This window comes from Ceratotherium simum, chromosome X (assembly GCF_057802395.1).
Source record: "Ceratotherium simum simum isolate JZ-2026a chromosome X, ASM5780239v1, whole genome shotgun sequence".
Classification (NCBI taxonomy): Eukaryota; Metazoa; Chordata; class Mammalia; order Perissodactyla; family Rhinocerotidae; genus Ceratotherium; species Ceratotherium simum.
In genome coordinates, this window is record NC_141940.1 from 36425041 (window position 1) to 36444322 (window position 19282).

A 19282-nucleotide genomic window follows, 5' to 3' on the forward strand; every position below is an offset into this window, starting at 1 on the left:
TTAAATCTTGGAAGATGTCAGTTTGTTCTGCATCTCTCCTCCCTCCCCTTCTTCAAAGTGACTCAGAAGCAACTTAGTAATGCTATAGCAGACCTCTCTTTTTGTGGCAGCTAGATTCTCTAGCCCAGTTCTCTGGTCAAAATGTGTAGTATATACTGTGGTCTCCTCAATGCCTCTGGAAGATCCTGCAGGGACGCAATGTACTCCCCCATCAAAGCCTACTGACAAGCTAGGTATAGCTAATGACTTCCAATATCCATTGAGAAAGAAAATGGCTCCATCGTTTGATTTGTTAGTGCCACGGAATTCAGAAATTCAGTATCACACGATTAACAACAGACTACTTTTTCTAGTTCTTTAATTATTTCCCAGAATAAGAAGTGTCTTATCTTCTGAACTAGAAAGAATGTGGCAGGTGGAAAAGCATACAGAATATAAGGACGAAAAAGCATACAGAATATAAGGAAGAAAATGTGTTTTCTAGCTCTTCCTTCTGCTCCTACCCCTACCATCACTACACATCATCCTGGGCAAGTCATTTATACTTTCTGGTCCTCAGTTCTTCCTCCTACAAAATAGAATAGCTTACTCATTTGAAAAAAATGGAGGGAAAATGGACTAGATCAGTGAATCATATTAGCATAGTGAATAAGAGCACAAGCTTTGAGGTTGTCCAGATTGGAGTTTGAATCACAGCTCTGTCACCTTGTAGCTATACGCCCTTGGCATGTGATTAAACCTTGCTGAGCCTCACATTTCTGTCTCTGTAAAAAGAGGATATGTAATACCTGTTTCACGGGGCTGTTGTGGGGCCAAAATCCAAGAACACACAGAAAATGTTTAGTTAAATAGATCAACATGCTCCATTAAGAACCAGAAAGAATGATCTATCCCTTCTGCAACCTCACTCCTTTTATTCGCATCGCTTTTTGGTGTCTTAAGAGTATTTATCAGGCACTCAATAAAAATATACTGACTGATTTATTGGACTTTCCGGTAGAGTAGTAGGAAGATTCATAGGGCAATACCACGGAACCTCAGAAGCCTGGAAAATGGTGATAGAACAGGGCAAGATATCAGAGTGTTTCGTTATCCTCACCCCTAGTCCAGCTCAACCCATATCTATTCATTCCTTGTGACCATAACAGAGAGATGTGTTCCTTGAACCACAGGCCACTTTAAGATGATATGCAAAAGTCTCAGGGAGACACTTCAGGTTTAACCTGAAGAATGAGAGCCAAGGACTCCTGGGTTCTCTGCTCTGCTTGGGCACCGAACCCTTCTATATCTTTATTTTATATATTGCCTCTTTCTCTGCTTTCCCCAACCTCTGGCCAATCTCTGAGGAGGCTACAGGCAGAGTTAGAATATAAGATTTGAAAGATACTTTGAAAAGGAAAAGTATTATTAACTACTAGTTACTCCTTGTGAACAAATTAATAAATGCTTCCCTTACAGTTGCAGAAACATCACAAACCACCGCTGTAGCTATAATTAGATATCTCTCCAGCTTTAATTTTATATTCAGGATCATAAAGGAAGTGTGTTGGCATCATTTCAGTACTTCCTGTTTAAGTGCAAGTACTGAGCCATTCACTCACTCCAGGGAGAGCCAGAGAAAGGAATAAGTTTAAGGGTCTGAAAACTGAAAGCAAGTAAAGGAAGGTTACCTGTCTCTTTCTAGAGGTTGTGAATTGGATACCAATGTTTCTCAATGGGATATGGCTTTGAATTGCCCCTGCTGAAGGACAAGGGAATAAATAAGCTAGGCCCAGCTCACCTAGGGCAGTGGGTTTCGAGTTGTTCGCCACCCCCCCCCCAGGACATTTGGCAATGTCTGGAAATACTTTTGGTTGTCACAACTGTGGGAGACAGAGAAGGAGATGCCACTGGCAATTAGCAGGTAGAGGCCAGGGATTAACTAAACATCCTACAATACACAGGATTATTTCCCAGAACAAATACTTATCCAGCCCAAAATGAGAATAGTGTCGAAGTTGAGAAAATCTGACCTAGAGAATCTTTCCATCCTTCCCATCCTAACAACTGGCAAATATTCTTGAAGGCCTTTCTTGTGGGCACGGTGGGAGATATAAGCCATGGTCTCTGCCTTAAGGAAGCTTAGAGTCTAATAGGGAGACCAACCGAGCACACTGAAGCTACCAGAAAATAGTGAAGTATACCATAGTTATTTTTCCCTACATAGTGTGGTATAGCCCCTGGGTACTGTAGGAACTTTGAGAAGGAGGAGAATAGCGGGCATGGCAATCGTTCAGGTAAACTTAAGAAGAGTTGGATCTTGAGCTGGTGTTTGAAGGAGAAAACTACTCTTTCCCTTCTCCTCATTGTTGGGAGAAAGATGAATCTATGCTCACTATCCATACTTCTTTTCTTCCCATTCTCTATTTAATCAGCATCTTGTAATCTGATTTCAGGACTCCATAGACTCTAGGACTCCACAGAAAATGTTCTCTTGCAGGTGACCAGTGACATATTAATCACCAGAGACAATCACCCGTCCTCAGTATTAATCTTCCTCAACCCCTAAATTTTTGAGATTCTCTTCCTTCTGGATTTTTATGACATCATCATCTGTCCTGGTTCCCTTTAGATCTCTTGGGGCTCAGCTTCAGGTTTCTTTCTACAATCGACCTATACACGTAGGGGCACCTCAAACTCGAGCCTGCTGCCTTTTTCTTACTCACCTTTTCCTCTTAGTTAATTATTTTATTCATTCATTTATATCCACAAGGATATATAATGCCACAAGGGACTTGAGGTAGTCATAATCTCATGCTATGCATTCACCCTTAATTATCATACCCATCTCTATATAGGCAACTCCCCAAAGTATGCCGCTCACTCTGATGTCCTTTCTACACACCACTCCTACTGCCCAACCACCTGCTGGATGCTGCCCACAGACACCTCACCTCTGATATATCTTAAAGTTAGGGTGATCAGTTCGTGGTTTGCCCAGGACTTTCCCAGTTTTAGCACTGAAAGTACCATGTCCTGGAATTCCCTCAATAGCAGACAAACTGAGACAGTAGGTCACCATACCCCAAATGAACTCATCAGTATCTGTCCCAAACCCAGTCCTCCTTCTGATTCCTGATTCCCTTCTATCATTTAATAGCAGAGATATCCTCAACTCCTCTTTACCTTCCACTCCTTCATGCAATTGATTCCCAAATATTGTAAATTCTATCCCCAAAATATCTCCATCACCATTGCCTCTTTCAATTCCCACTGCTCTAATTCAGTCCCTTATCACCTCTCACCGGGGAAGTGAACAATAAACTCCTAATCAGTCCCCACCTCCAGACACTCCATCACCCCTCTCCCATCCCTTTACCAGTTCATCTTCCGTACAGCCAAGACTGATGATTCTGAAACACAAATCTGATCATGCACAGGTAGTCATCTCATCAATATGAAAGTCCTACAGACTGAACCTCAAGAATAGTATTAAACCCAGGCTCCCAGGCATTCAAGCATGATGACTACACAGTGTGACACCTAAGACATGTTGCTATGACTGACTAAAGTGCACCACGTAATAATATGAGCTATAAGTGAAAGGGGAATGCAAAACAAAACAAAAACAACCACCACACCCTTGAGAAGCCAGGAATTCTCTATCTGTTGGTTACAGTTTTGCATCTTCTCATTTCTTCAGAAAAGTATATGACAATCACAGTTGAAGCAAGTAAGTATTGCCAGGGAATTCTGGGTAATATAGACCAGTTATAGCCTTGATATTCGTCTGAAACAGAATTAACTGGAAGTTACATTATGCAGAAACTAAAATAGCTTGAGAGAGAATCCACTTGCTCCCTTCGGCTCTTAGGTCTTAACTCGTCTGTGGCCCTACTCCCAAATAACCCTTGTTGCAAGAGCCATAGGTTTTCCATCCCAGAATGGCAAGAAAAAAGAGAATTTGCTTGAATGATGTTTATATCAGTGACAGAAATATGTATCCCATTTGAATAATGGGGAGGGGAAGACTCCAAATATAGATTATGAGAAGTAAAAACTGCCAGATGAAGGAGAAGGCAAGTGCTTTCCCTAATTGAGAGAGAGAGCTTATCCCTTCTTTCCTGAGCAAAACGTATCTATCCTGCGTCTCCTCTCAGACACTTGCAAGTGGTGAATTGTTTATGAAGGAACTCACCTTGGGAGTGAACGGCTGACCTTCACAGAGACATTAGGAAAAGATGGCTTTCAGAAATAGCAGTGCCATAACTCAATGGCTTACCTCTCTAATGGGAGGTATTTCCCTCACATTATAGGTAACTTCCTTTTCCATCTGGGTAATTGAGAGATGTAGTCACCCATCAGAAGGCTCCCCCAGCTAGGGTCCTGCCTTTTATTTTTCACTATGTTCATTTTTCCAGTTTTTCTCTGTCATTTAATAGGATATTGAGACATTTCATTTATCTCCCAAAGACCTTGCTTCTGAAATTCACTCTCCTTTCTCCATCAGGGAACTCTCCAGTCAGGAACACACACATCACATCACAAACACACATCTCTTCGTTGTTTAATAGCAGCAACACCCTCCTTCTCCCTCAACCTAGGAGATACAAGCCATGGTCTCTGCTCTAGAGGAGTTTAGAGTCTAATCAGGGAGACCAACCGAGCACAACTGAGAACAAAGAAGCATATTGCAGTCATTTTTTTCTATAGTTGCTACAGGAACTTGGAAAATGGGAAGGTCAGCACATACTGGAATATGAAAGAAAACTTCAAAATTTTCAAAGAATGGAATCAGAGTCTATTCAAATGCAATGCAGGGATTTTGAAGATACCAAAACAAAAAGAAAAAAACAAAGGAAGAATTGGGGGCTTTCTCTCTCTCTCTCTTACACACACACACAAACACACACACACACACACACACACCTCACTTTGGTCGTATAATATGGTTCTGGCTTATTTATTCAGGCTTAAAGCATTAAACAGCTTGTTCCAGAATAAATCCTCTGCTATCAACCCCTGTCTAGATCAAAACCACTGTGTTCACTTCCCTGTTCTGCTGATCCCCACACCTCTACCTCCAGCCCTAAACTTCAGTCTTTTCTTCAGCAACTCAAGGCCCTAGAGAAGTCAGCAAGAATAAGACACATACGAATATTTGGTATTTAAGTGAACATTCACTATGTGCCAGGTACTGAGCTAAGTTCTGTCTATCTGTTGTCATTACTACTCCAAATAATTTAACTGCTATTTTTTACGGTGCTGGGAACTTTTCATGCATAGTATCTTATTTAATCCTCACAACAACCTTAGGAGATAGGCAATATTATTATTCCCATTTTACAGATGAGGAAATTGGGGCACAGAGTAGTAAAAGGACTTGTCCAAGGGCACACTGTTAATAAATGGCAAAGTCAGAGAGTTTGACCTCAGCTCTTTCTGACTCCAAAGTCTAAATACATGAGACTGTGTGGTAAAGTGGTTAGAGCTGGGGGGGGTGGTCAGCAAACTTTTTCTGTAAAGGGCAGATAACAAATATTTTAGGTATTGTAGGCCATATGGTCTCTGTTGTAATTAATTGCTCAACTCTGCCACAGTAGCATGAAAGCAGCCATAGATAATATGCAAACAAATGAGTGTACCTGTATTCCAATAAAACTTTATTTAAACAAACAGGTAACAGGCTGGATTTGGCCCCCAGGCTACAGTCTGATGACCCCTGGGTCAGAGCATCAATGGTGTACTCAGATAGACCTGGGTTCAAGACCTGGCTCTCACCACTTACTAGACAAGTTCTTTAGTCTCTCTGTGTCTCAGTTTCTTCATCTGTTGAATAGCAATAATACCTCCCTCATAGAGTCATCATGAGGAGTAAGGATTAAAGGAATTAATAAATATAAAGTACTTAGCACATAGTAAAATGCTCAATAAGTCATTATTAAAAGCCCACCACAAGGCTGGTCCCTAGAAGGAAGGGGAAAGGACAGAGGTTAGGGTAAGTACAACTCTCTTTAAAATGAAGCCACCAGGGCCCCACTGATCTTGATACTCAGCAGCAATAGTTACTTCCTCAGGATTCCAACTAATTTTATTCTCCCCTCAGCTCCACAAACCTTGCTCTTTTGTCAGTTTACATTCCTGTTTTAGTCATTAATGAGAAAATCTCCTGGTTTCCTTGTAGCTATTGTCAGGCCCTGGAAACCCCGTCATGGGAGGGCAGGAATATGAATTTGTCATTATTTGTTAGATTTTTCTTTCAGGAATTAGATTCTGGCCACTGGAGTCATGCCTGAGTCCTGAGTACCTGGCACAGGCCTGGCACAGAGTAAGTGCTCAGTAAATGTTGCTGGCTTAATTGAACTGGCTTCAGAGTGGTCCTGCCTGGAAGGAGAAGAAAAGTGACTTCTTAAAAGCCTTCCAAGCATTGACGATCCCCGTTTTCTCCACAAAGGGGCGGGGGAGAAAGGGTTTAAGAATGTTAGGGATGATTGGGAAGGTGGTGAAGTAGAGAACATCTTATTCCTGGGTTACATTAAGCACACAGGACCCAAGCTGCATTGGTCTCTCTAGGCCAGTGAAAGTCACTTGGAGCAAGTTTTTTGCTTTGAGCCAAAACCTTACTCGTATTTCATACCCTGAGATACCTTAGCTTTTCAGCCAGCCCCAAAAAAGCCATCCTTCCTGCATTTCTGACTTGCCAATCTTTCTCAATGAAAAATTCTCTTTTATCTACCAAGCTGTCTCCCTTTCTCTAAAATGTGTCTTGCACAATAATCCAGTTTTTCATTTTGGAATTTGTTATTTATAGGATCTGACTATACAATGAAGACCATACTGACTCCAATTGGATGTACTTCTCCAATGCACTATTCCTCCCCGCCTCACCATCCCTAACCCTACTACCATCACTATTAGTCTCCTTTCCAGAATTCCAAGCCAGTAATTGGCATGACAGAACACACCCCCAGAACATTCAGAGGAACTGATAGTGGAAGCAGTGCTGATGCATGCAAACTGTCTAGGTGAGGTGTGTGTCAAGTCACATAAATAGTCACTTTAAGGCTATCTATCCAATAAAGGAGATGTGGTATACGTATATATATACACAGTGGAATAGTACTCAGCCATAAAAAGATGAAATCTTGCCATTTGCCATAAAAAAAGACAAAATCATCCCATTTGCAACAACATGGATGGCCCTTGAGGGTATTATGCTAAGTGAAATAAGTCCGACAGAGAAAGACAATTACCATATGATTTCACTCACATGTGGAAGATAAACAAACACATAGATATGGAGAACAGATTAGTGGTTACCAGAGGGGAAAGGGGGTGGGGGGAGGACAAAAGGGGTAAAGGGGCACATGTGTAAGGTGACGGATGCAAACTAGACTCTTGGCAGGGAACTAGTCTATGCAGAGGTCGAAATATAATGATGTACGCCTGAAATTTATATAATGCTATAAATCAATGTAATCTAAATTTTAAAAAAGGCTATCTATCCAAGAAGCAACAATTCTCTACCTCATAATAATAATGGCCATAATGATGAAAATAGCTAACATTTATTGAATGCTTCTTCATCTAATTCTCACAATAATCCATGATGAAAAATGATAATAATAACATTTGTTTCCTTGTTGCCAGGCACTGAGTTAACTCTCTTAATCTTCATAACAACCCAATGACATGGGTTACTAGTATAATCCTCATTTTTCAGATGGGGAAACTGAGGGCCAGAGAGATTAAGCAATTTGCTCAAGGTCACCCAACCAGGAAGTGGTGGAGCTGGAATTTGAACCCCAGGTCCATCTGTCTGACAAAGACCGTGCTACTACTCTACCTTATTAGAAATATCTTTGTGTATACAGCCTACATTGCACTGTTCAGCTAACAAAGATGTATGAGGACTGCCATCTCCCATTTGTTTGGTTGAGAATGTTTCAAAGCACTTTCCCACTCATGATCCATTTGATCATCATGGCAGCTCTATGAGGAAGGCAGGGTGGGCGGCAGGACCACCATTGCACAAATAAAGACCCAAACATAAAGACTTGTCTCAAGTCCCCTCGCAAATCAGAAGCCAAACCAGAGTCAGAGTTCAACATATCTGCTTTTAAAACATGTTCTTGGGGCTGGCCCCGTGGCCTAGTGGTTAAGTTTGGTGCGCTATGCTTTGGCAGCCTGAGTTCACAGGTTTGGATCCTGGGCACAGACCTACACCACTTGTCAGCCATGCTGTGGCGGTGACCCACACATAAAATAGAGGAAGATTGGCACAGATGTTAGCTCAGGACTAATCTTCCTCAGCAAAAAAAAAATATATATATATGTATATATATGTGTGTGTGTGTGTGTGTGTGTGTGTGTATATATATTCTTTATTATAGCGAGGGGTTCAGTTTCCTTCACCTCCTTTTTTCTGATTTCATGCTGAAGATTTGAAAGGAAGTGGGCAGCCCACAGCAGGTCATGAAACCTCCAGCCAAGCCTTCTTATAAATGTGAAAACTACCGGGGCAGACCTGACTTAATCTCCCATTCACCCCAATTCTTCAGGATCTGCACTATCCGAACACATCCTATGACCTAAAAGGGTTGGGGGCGGGAACTTGGCCCTTAAGAACTAGATACACTGAAGGCATGAACACATCTTACCATAGATCTCTTCATTTTTAAAAATTTATCTATTAAACAAATACAGGTCCACAATTCCAAAATCCACCAAGTTCTGAAAACCAAAAAATATTTTTAATAAATTTTCTATCAAAACTCATATGGTGGCAAAACCTGAGATGAACTGATGTGAGGCAATTTATGGTCTTTATTTATCCCACTGAGTCTAAGCATTCATAGATGTCACTGCTGAAATATTAATGTGTTTGATTACAGTAGGGTTGCCAGATAAACTACAGGATACATTTAAATTTCAGATAAACAATGAATAATGTTTTAGTATAAGTATGTCCCTTACAATATTTGCAACATAGTTATATAAAACATTATTTATTGCTTATCTGAAATTCAAATGTAACTGGATGTCTTGTATTTTTATTTGCTAAATTTGGCAACCCTAATTATGAGTCCTGCCTCAAACCCCACTGGGGGTGTTACCTAATACATGGCACAGACAGCATATTAGTGTTCCAAAATCTGACAAATTTAGAATTCCAAAACACATCTGGCCCCAAGGGTTTTGGACTAGGGACTGTGGATCTGTGGACCTGTAGCATCCTCCCAGCACTGGGCTTCCTATTGCCAGGGCACTCCAAGATTTATGCCATCAGAATCTGTTGCCTCTTTCACACCCATTGTATTTCCCCCCTGCTCTGTTCCATGTGTCATTAGCTTGATCAATGGTTTATTGCTCTCTGCTTTGATATTTTTATTCCTCAAGGTATTTCTCCTTCCAGCCTGTTGATTTAAACTGGTAGGATTGCATCTCTCAGCTGACCTAATCACACTTCTTATTTGGTTTTAGTGAGTTTCCAGGCTCTCCTCTTCAGTTGCCCTGACATGCAAGGTCACTTGCTCCCCCCTTGGTGAGAAGTTTTCCAATACAGGGTCCCCTTTCCTTCTAGAACCCGTCTCTTTGGGGTAGGAAGTGAGCTCCCACCACCCTCTGCAGCCATCTCCTGTCTAGAGTAAGCCATTGCATTGGACTTAATTCAGCTGCACTAGATGCTTTCAGAGCCCATCACCTCCGACACCGGAGAATTATAACATCTGCCAGGAAACCCCATTTAGCTAATTCTGACTGCTGTGTATACTTGCAAGTGGAAAATCATATTTTTAAGATATGGGTTCTAAAACAGAGTTTTCAGCATCTGGCTTCACCTTCCTCCGTTTAGTTCAAATTATTGAGCTTAGCTCTAGTTTGAAATTAGAAGTATGACTGCCAGTTGACTTATTTTGTGAGTCTGCACCTGTGTTGCCATTGATATTGGTATCCCAGCTCCGGAACCAAGTTGGCTACCTAGTTGCAACAACAGCCAGTTGAATACAAAATGACTCAGTAATCCCTGGTAAACACTGGTATCCTTTCTCAAAAAAATTCACCATGGATTAGTGATCTGAGTGAGTAAATATCAAATTGTGTTAGAGACTACATGTGAAATGTAGGGGCTACTTCCAGTCATAATCTGGGCCTAAACTACTTGCTAAATTTTGTTTCTTTGTCTCAAATTTCTGCCACAGTGGTAAAAAGCTGAACCGCTTAATGAAGGTATGGCTCAGCAGGCTCACTGCCATGGTGAGGGAAGGAAGGTGTTTTGAACATTTCTCCTCCCTCTTCGGGAAATTTTGCATTGCCACCGATTTCGTTTTTGAGCATTTTTCTCCTCTTCAGAGCCAAGCTTGATTGGCAACTACAAAACAAACCAACAAAACTCGTTCTATCTCAGGACATTTCTGCTGGCTGGCTGTTTAAATACACCGTTCCACACAACTGGACTCGTTGGAAGAACTGACATCTAATGCAATGAAAGTTGGGCCTATTCCAATGTGCAGCCATTCACTGAGGGAGCAGAATGAGGTTCTGGAAAGATCAGTAGATTTTTTCAAACTACTGAGAACGGCCCTTATCTCAGATCCTGCCATAGCCAGAACTCGATTTTTCTTCCCGATCTCACCTCCCCTGGGGGGGGGGGCGACTCATTCTTACTTTTCAGATTCTCTTTTCCTCTAAATGAACTAAAGAAGAAGTGTTTACAGCTGTAAGTCCCCCAGCTTGAAGTCAGCTGATCTCTTTTAGGAAACACACAAAGATAACTCATTGCCAATTAGATCAGAGAACAACAGGCCTGTACTGCTTTGCAAACCTTTGAATGTTGAATGTAGGTCAAGGTGACTTTTCTTCCAGTCTCACCTATTACACTTTTGTGCACACCCAACAATTTAAAATCATCTGAAAATAACCAGTTAGGTGACTCAGCATGGGACTGACTTGTTTTATCTTGATATAATTTTTTTTCTCACTGACAGCCTCCATGGCAGGCAACAGGGTGGATTGTGGGAGTTAAAGATTTTTCTCCTCTGACCATTGCCTGTTCCTAATAGAACCACTGGAAGCTCACTGCTACTGGCTTTTTTCTCTGCCTCACAGCCTGGCTTACTTCTCAGGAGCACACTCCAACCTCTAGATCCTCTGCTCCTACCAGGGGACTTTCCCTCGCCTTCTGTTGCCCCCTCAGAGAGTGGGGAATCAATCAATAAACAAGGAAGTCTATCCTGAGCGCATTACTCTTAAATGAGCACTTACTACAGTGCTTGACACACAGTAGGCACTCAAATGTTAATTGTCATTATTATTACTATTTAACCTCTCTGAGCCTCAGTTTTCTCATCTGTAAAATGAATGTAAATATAGTATTAACCTCCTGGGTTTCTTAATACATATAAAGTGCTTTTTTTCTTCCTATTTTTTCCAGTTTTATTGGGACATAATCAACATATGCCATTGTATAAGTTTAAGGTGTACAGCATAATGGTTTGACTTACATATATTGTGAAATAATTACCACTGTAAGTTTAGTTAATATCCACCATCTCATATAGATACAATAAAAAGAAAAAGCAAAAAAAGAAAAGAAAAACATTTTTTTTCTTTGTGGTGAGAACTCTCTGGTTTACTCTCTTAACTTGCAAATATGCCATAGAGCAGTGTTAACTAGAGTCATCAGGCTGTACATTACATCCCTAGTACTGATAACTGGAAGTTTGTACCTTTTGACCACCTTCCTCCAATTCCTTCTCCCCTCACCCCCACCTCTGCCTCTGGTAACCGTAAATCTCATCCTTTTTTGTTGTTTGTCTGTTTTTCTTAGATTCCACATATAAGTGAGATCATACAGTATCTGTCTTTTTCTGACTTATCTCACTTAGCATAATGCCCTCAAGGTCCATCCATGTTGTCACAAATAGCAGGATTTGCTCATTTTTTGTGGCTGAATAATATTCCATTGTATATATGTACCATAAAGTGCTTTTAAAAGTATCCAAAACATAGGAAGTTCTGTGTGCATTTAATCTGTGACTATTACGACCACTACTAAAGAAATACCTTGAGCACACAGAATGCAAGGTGAAAAAAGAAATGTGTGTGCGTGTGTGTGTGTGTGTTTTGGAGGACTTTAGGGGGAAAGAGTTCTGTTTGAGTTATGTGTTTGAAATGCCCACTGGGAGTTGAACATTCAGGCCTGAAGTTTAGCAAAGAGGCAGAGAAGAGAATTTTCTGACTTTAACAAATACAGTAAATGCCTGCAAAGCCCTTTGGGGTATGAAATGACACATAGAAAATCGTCCCTCCCCTTCAGAAGCTTACCATCTAATAATAAGTCCGAGTTGTGGGTTCTACACATAAGTAAGTGTAACACAAGATAGGCTCTAAGAGGTACCACAAGGAAGAAGCAAAGTGGTCTGAGCTCAAGGAGGAAGGATCGCCTCTGGCTGGGGCAATCAGGAAAGGCTTCCAGAAGGAAGTGAGGTTCTCTGATTTAATGATTCTCTGCAGCCTTTCCTTCTGACTCTAGAGCTTGCTGATTTGTCCCATCTCTGAATGCCCTAAGTTCCTAAGTTGTGATGCCTCATAACTAACACTAAGCGGCTCCAGTTTGACTGACTATACTTTATTCTGACCTTTCTTTTTATAAAATGGTGGTAACAGGAGATCGAAGGGGCATGGGTTTTTTTCATGTCCTTACTTGGCAAAATCTTTCAATTTGGAGGGGAGTAGCCTTCACCAGCCTATGAGAGCCAACCGTCTGGGAACCTGATACTTTTACCATCTGTACTGCTTGTGTGGACGTCTGAACGCAAATATTATTGTCCTGTTACTTGTTTCACGCGAGTTTGGCTGGTCTCTCAATGAGATCCTGCAAGCCAGAATCACCCTCAGTCTCTCTTGTTGCGACCCTCTCCCCACGCGCCACACAGCACTGGGCACAGAGCAGGTGTATGAAATACTTGTTGAAATGCCTAAATTGAATCACATTGATCTTGCATTCCCTTGGCAATGAGCAAGTCAAATTTTGTTCTGCCTTGGGTTCAGCATGTGAATCAGGCAATACAGCCACGTGATTATTTAGACAGCTGTAGGAACCAAAGTTGCATACAGTGTACTGGTAAGGAGCTAGGGAGATAATTTTATCACTGAATGAATGAAGTCAGAGCTCTGCTGAGGTGAAATCAAAGTGGTTTTGCTAGTTGTCTGGGGGAAGCGTGGGCTCTTTCCAGTAGACCCTGAGATCATTGCTATCAAGAATTATTCTTTGGAAAGGCAAAGAGCTATTGAGCCCCTCCATTAAAAACACAGCTTTATGTTAAAAGGAAAAAAGCCAGGGCTTTTCCAAAAGTCCTATGCAGTAAGGAAAACATTAATTTTCAGTTCTTGCCTGGGAGCATTGGAGAAATGAAGCATTGCAGAGGGGAAAAAAAATCGCAGTGAGGGCCCTAGCAGGTTTATGAAGAAAAGATTTAGACAGGTTGAAAAGGTGAGTCCCATGCAGATCTGGCCTGGGGCTAAACAAGGAGGCTAAGATCTTCAGTGTTTCCCCCATGTCCTTAGCAATGTGTCACTCTTCCTGCCTTTCCTAGCTGCCACTCAGGATCCCAGACCTGGAGAGGGCCCCATTGCTTCTGCATTTTGCTGGCCGGCAGGCCCCTTATAGCTAGATCACTGGCTAATATGATATACTCACTTTAAACTGTTAAGGGTAGTTAGCAGTTTCATATAGTACCACTTCCTACAAACATGAATATAACTTAAACGCCTTAACCCAAAGCAATAAGTGATGTGGGCATTTCAATCACTGTGGCAAGGCCAATGGGGAAGACACTGGCCTCAGATCTGCAAGCCTCAGATTATACCATCCATGGATTGCCAGAATACGGTGTTTAAGAGCTTGGTCTACGGAGTCAGCCAAACCAGGGCTCCAGGATATGAGCCTGGGCTCAGTCCCATCATCTGTAAAATGGATATAATACTGATATCTGCCTTTAGGGTTGCTGTGAGATGATGCATGTGAAAAATCTGGTACAGTGTCTGGCACATTATAAGAGCTCAATATGGTATGGTAGTGGGTCTGACTCTGTGAAGAGTAGGTCTTATTGTAAGTCCCAGGAGACTTGTCTTAGCTACCAGGCTTTACCCTCTACATATACCAAAGACAGCAGGCTTTGGAAAGAGAGTGTTCCACCAAGGTTAGCCCAGCACAGACCTATTTATTCAATCACTCATTCAACAAATATTTATTCAGCGTTTACCTTGTGCCAGCCATTTTGCAAAATATTGGGAATGTAATGGAGACTACAACATGCTCCCAGTCCTTGAGCAACACTCAGTCTTCTGGCTTTTAAGAAGCTCCTATACAGCTCAAACTTTGTTTTATTGAGGCCCCTTGGGGAGGGAAGCCAGGAGGAGGGGAAATGACTCTATCATTTGCACTAATTTACACACGAATACAACATCACTTCCCTTCTTGAAAAGTTAAAAAGTCACGAGGGATAGCACTTCCAGAATGATGGAGTAAGGACTTCTGAAAACCCACTCCTTCAAAAACAAACCAGACACTGGGAAAATTTTCAAAATCAACTTTTTCACAATTCTGGAAATTAACCAAAGGCTTGCAACAATTAGAGGAGTATTATTCAAGACAGACAGCTGAATCTTGGTAAGAACAAGTTTTGTGGTATTTTAACTTGCCCAATTCCTATCTACCTTTACCTGGCTCCACAGTAGCCTCGAAAAATGACAGCCTTGGAACCACAGTCACTGAAAAGCAGCAACTTGATAGCCACCGGAGCAGGGGAAGACTGAGTTTGAAGCTCCCCAAAAAGACTCATCCCCAGAGAATTGTCATGATTTGACCTGTCTGGCAACTCCCTAGAAAAGCTCCATTCACAGGGCTTGTTTTTATGTGTTCCGAGTCAGAACCAATGGCCCTTTCCCTAGGTGTGCAATCCCTATCAAAACCCTAAGTTTTGTTTTTTGCGTAAATTGACAAGATGATCGTAAAATTCATATGGAAATGCAATGGAGGCAGAATAGCCAAATCAATTTTGAAAAAGAAGAAAAAATTTGGAACACTCATGGTTCCCAATTTCAAAACTTACTACAAAACTACTGTAATCAAGACAGTGTGGTACTGGCATAAAAATAGACTTATTGATAAATGGAATAGAATTAAGAGTCCAAAACTAAACCCTTATATTTATGGTTAGTTGATTTTCAATAAAGGTGCCAAAACAATTTAATGGAGAAATAGTAGTCTTTTCAAAAAATGCTGCTGAGACAAGTGAATACCCACATGCAAATGAATGAAGTTGGGCCTCTTACTATATGCAAAAATTAATTCAGAACGGATCAGGACCTAAATATAAGAACTCAAGCTATCAAACATGAATAAGAAAACATAGGTGTAAATCTTTGTGACCTTGGATCAGGTGATGGTTTCTTAGGTATGGCAGCAACAGCACAAGCAACAAAAGAAAACATAAATTGGACTTCATTGAAATTAAAAACTACTGCTCTAGGCTCTGTATAGTTTGGCTTTCAGTGCGATCAAGCATACAGCATGTACACACTCTGCTATTTATCCTGCAATCCCTCTTTCTGAGGCATTCTTGAAATCAATTAGAGATTGATTAAATAATCTGTCAAATTTGAACTTCAATGTGCAAGCAGGAATCAGGATTGTGCTTTCAAAGCCCACAGATGTTTTTGGATTAGATACTACATGGTGGGTTAAAAATTTATTTTATAGTATTCTAATTGCAGTTTGTTCTACCAGAATGCACACCTCCATACGTTACTCTTGTCAGATATAAAAAGGGAAAATAAAACCTGTCCAACTTTAAAATTACCATCTTCAGCCAAATCGAAAATCAGAGCACAGACATTGAAGATGAAGGTTGGATGGTAATATCCACTATTAAACGAAGCTTCACCTCTGCATTTCTGCTTTCGGGGAAAGTGCTTTCTGGAGTCAGAGTTCTTGGGGGATACACAAGGGGAAGTCCCAGGAGGTCATAAAGACCATTGCTGAAAGTGGTCCAAATATCTTTTTGGTTCTGGCTGCAGCAGGGAGCAATACCGTTAACAAGGATTGGCAAACTACAACTTGCTGCTTCTTTTTGTGAATAAAGATTTATTGGCACACCGCCACGCCCGTTCATTAACATACTTACATATTGTCTATGGCTGAGTTTGCACTGCAACAGCGGAATTGAGTAGTTGTGACAGGGACAATATGCCCTGCAAAGACTCAAATATTTACTATCTGGCCCTGTACAGAAAAAAGTTTGCCTACCCCTGCTGTATAACATCAGTACATCAATCCGGATATCTCCATTTAGATGTCCCACAGACAGATCTAACTCAGCAGGTCTAAAAATGTATGCATCTCCACAAACCTGTTCCAGCTTCAGTGTGCCCACTCTCAGTTAATGGCACTACTATCCGTCAGCTCACCCAAACGAGAATCTCTCTCCCCTTTACCCTCACACCTCATCTATTACTTCACTCTGTCACTGCATCCTGCCAATTCCACCTCCTCACTATATTTTGAATCTGAGCACGTCTCTCCATTTCCACTGCCATTACTTTAGTCCAAGTCACGATCATTTTGTACAAGGTTGACAACAGCTTTCTAACTGGCCTTCCTGCCTCTAGTTTTGCCCACCCTCTGCCCCTAATCCATTTTCCACTCAATAACCACAAGGATCTTTCTAATGTCTAAGTCTGATCCTGTCACATGCATGATGATATATGCAGCTAAGATTTAATGAGCACTTATTATGTGCTACGCATAATTCTAAGTGTTTCACGTGTAGTAACTGATCTTAATTTTCACACCGACCCTATATAGTAGATGCTATTATTATCTCCATCCCTCAGATGAAGACATTCTTCATCTAAAGAATGAATTCATCTAAGGAAAGAATTAAGCCACCATGTAGTATCTAATCCAAAAACATCTGTGAGACTGTGAAGTGACCTTCACAGTCATATTAACAATAAAGTTGGGCTAGTTTACCTTGGGTGTTGGGTAAATGATGGAAGAAATTTATTTCCTTTGTACTAGTAAGCTATATGGTGAAGCTCTATATAACATTTCCCATGGGGAGCTGGAGTAGTAAAATATAGGCAGTATATAAAATCATGGCTGACAGTTGTACTCCCTATTGAGTTGCTTACCAGGAAGCAGCAGCTGGAGGGTGACTTGCAATGCTGATGATTTTTTAACTATTAATCACTGACACTTTGTAGATTGCCTTTAGGTAAAATCCCAGCTGAGTTAGTTTACAATGTTGTAATATTGGTCCCCAAATATTTTTTCCTCCTTTGCATGTCTAGACTAGAGAGGGTGTAAAATAGATGGAAAAGTAGCAACCTGATTCATTGCTAGCCAACCAAGAGGTGCTCAGAACCAAAGGGGAAAAAAGACAAAATTAAAAAGGGAACTCATTTCCATTCCAAACCATAGCCACAGGCATGAGCTTATTCCCTGCCAATTTGTGTTTGCCCAAAGTGAACATTTGTTTATGACCTCACGTAGGCTGGGGGAATGAGTAAATGTGAATCAATTTGAAATGAAATATCCCCATGATTCTCTGCTAAGAGGCGTGTAAATTCCCAAGAGAACTTTGTAAAGCAGCTGCCCAGGCTATACCCCAGAGAGAGGCTCATTTAGTCAATCTGTGGTGTATCCTGGGAATCTGGATTTTTTAATATTCCCTGGATGATTCTAATGCAAAGCCAGGTTTTGGGAACCATTTCTCTAACATGATGGAAGGGGAAATAGCAAGGCATGAACAGAATGATTTTGTTTAATATATGAAACATATAATCAACTCTAAGGAAAATCTAGTCTTGTAGCTTGACATGTAGAGCTTTCTCTGGGGCCGGGCCCATTCACGGGAACCTGAAAATCAGACCTCTTCTGGGGATTGGCCATGCAGCTGGCTGTAAACTAGGAAGGTATTATAAATGTAGACTTCTCCTGGACATCTTAGATGCCTAACTTGTTCTCTTCTTCTCCCAGTTTGTTGCTCAGCCCAATTGCCAACAGTTGCTTGCCACTCTGTGGTATGACGGCTTCCCTGGATGGCGACGGAAACACTGGGTAGTCAAGCTTCTGACCTGCATGACCATTGGGTTCCTGTTTCCCATGCTGTCTATAGCTTATCTGATCTCACCCAGGAGCAACCTTGGGCTGTTCATCAAGAAACCCTTTATCAAGTTTATCTGCCACACAGCGTCATATCTGACTTTCCTCTTCATGCTTCTCCTGGCTTCTCAGCACATCGTCAGGACAGACCTCCATGTACAGGGCCCTCCTCCAACTGTCGTGGAATGGATGATATTGCCATGGGTTCTTGGTAAGTCAAAGGCACTGGGAGCTATCACCAGCCTACTTCCTGGTCCTGTCTAAAGAAACTGCTGGAATAGGCAATCGGACTTGCCCTGAACTAGGGCAACTTCCCTCTGTGCAGTAGGGTAGCCCTTTATTGGATGTCTTGAAAATGCGGTTCCTTCTTCCCCAGGCCCTGATCACTCAGTATTGCGTAGTTCACAGTGAGATAGGCAGTGTATCCAGGGCTTGTTTCAGCTAACTTAACATCATCAAGGGGAAGGAAGTTGTCTGTCAGTTGGTTTAGAGGGAAAGCCAAATGTCAGTCAGAATGGGCCTCAGGTAAGCTAGGCAGGGCAATGCCTATGAATCTCTTCAGTGCCCTCTTTCCCATAACTGGGGGTGGAGGGCACTTGGATCTGCTGCTTTCTCGTGGCTACTCCATACAATCCCAGTACTTATTCAGGATCCACATCCTATTTGGATATTGAGTTCACAATCAGCAGGGTAACCTGGGAGATTCACAGAATTCCTGGCAAAAGCAGCCTTACCAGTAGTCTCCAGGCATAATTAGGTTACACTGAACCCTCCAATGCATTGCCATTCTCTGAGTCCTTATTACTCAAACTGTGGTCCCCAAACCAGCAATGTCAGCATCACCTGGGAGCTTGTTAGACACACAGAATCTCACGTCCTGCCTTGGATCTGTGGAATCAGACTCTGCATTTTAACGTGATCTCTGGGTGATCCATATGCATTTTAAAGTCTGAGAAGCACTGACATTGACCACAGCCACACCTTTTACTGCTTTTCACATTCTAAGGCTAAAGAAACATCTGTTATCAGGCAGAATTCCATAAAACCTCCACAAAATGAGAGGAGAAAGGAGAAAAGAAAATTCTGAATTATTTCGGGCCCCACTGCCTAGCTTCAGCCCCAACATCCAGTAAT

The 19282-nt window shown here is 41.5% G+C and overlaps 1 protein-coding gene across 1 annotated transcript in view; it reads left to right on the forward strand.

Annotated features, from left to right (window-relative positions):
• The window catches only part of TRPC5 (transient receptor potential cation channel subfamily C member 5), a 134732-nt gene that overhangs the window by 60135 nt on the left and 55315 nt on the right, over positions 1-19282 (forward strand). Inside the window, exon 3 of the mRNA XM_004440501.3 lies at positions 18023-18359. Coding sequence (XP_004440558.1) covers positions 18023-18359 — 337 coding nt within the window. The remainder of the gene's footprint in view (positions 1-18022; positions 18360-19282) is intronic.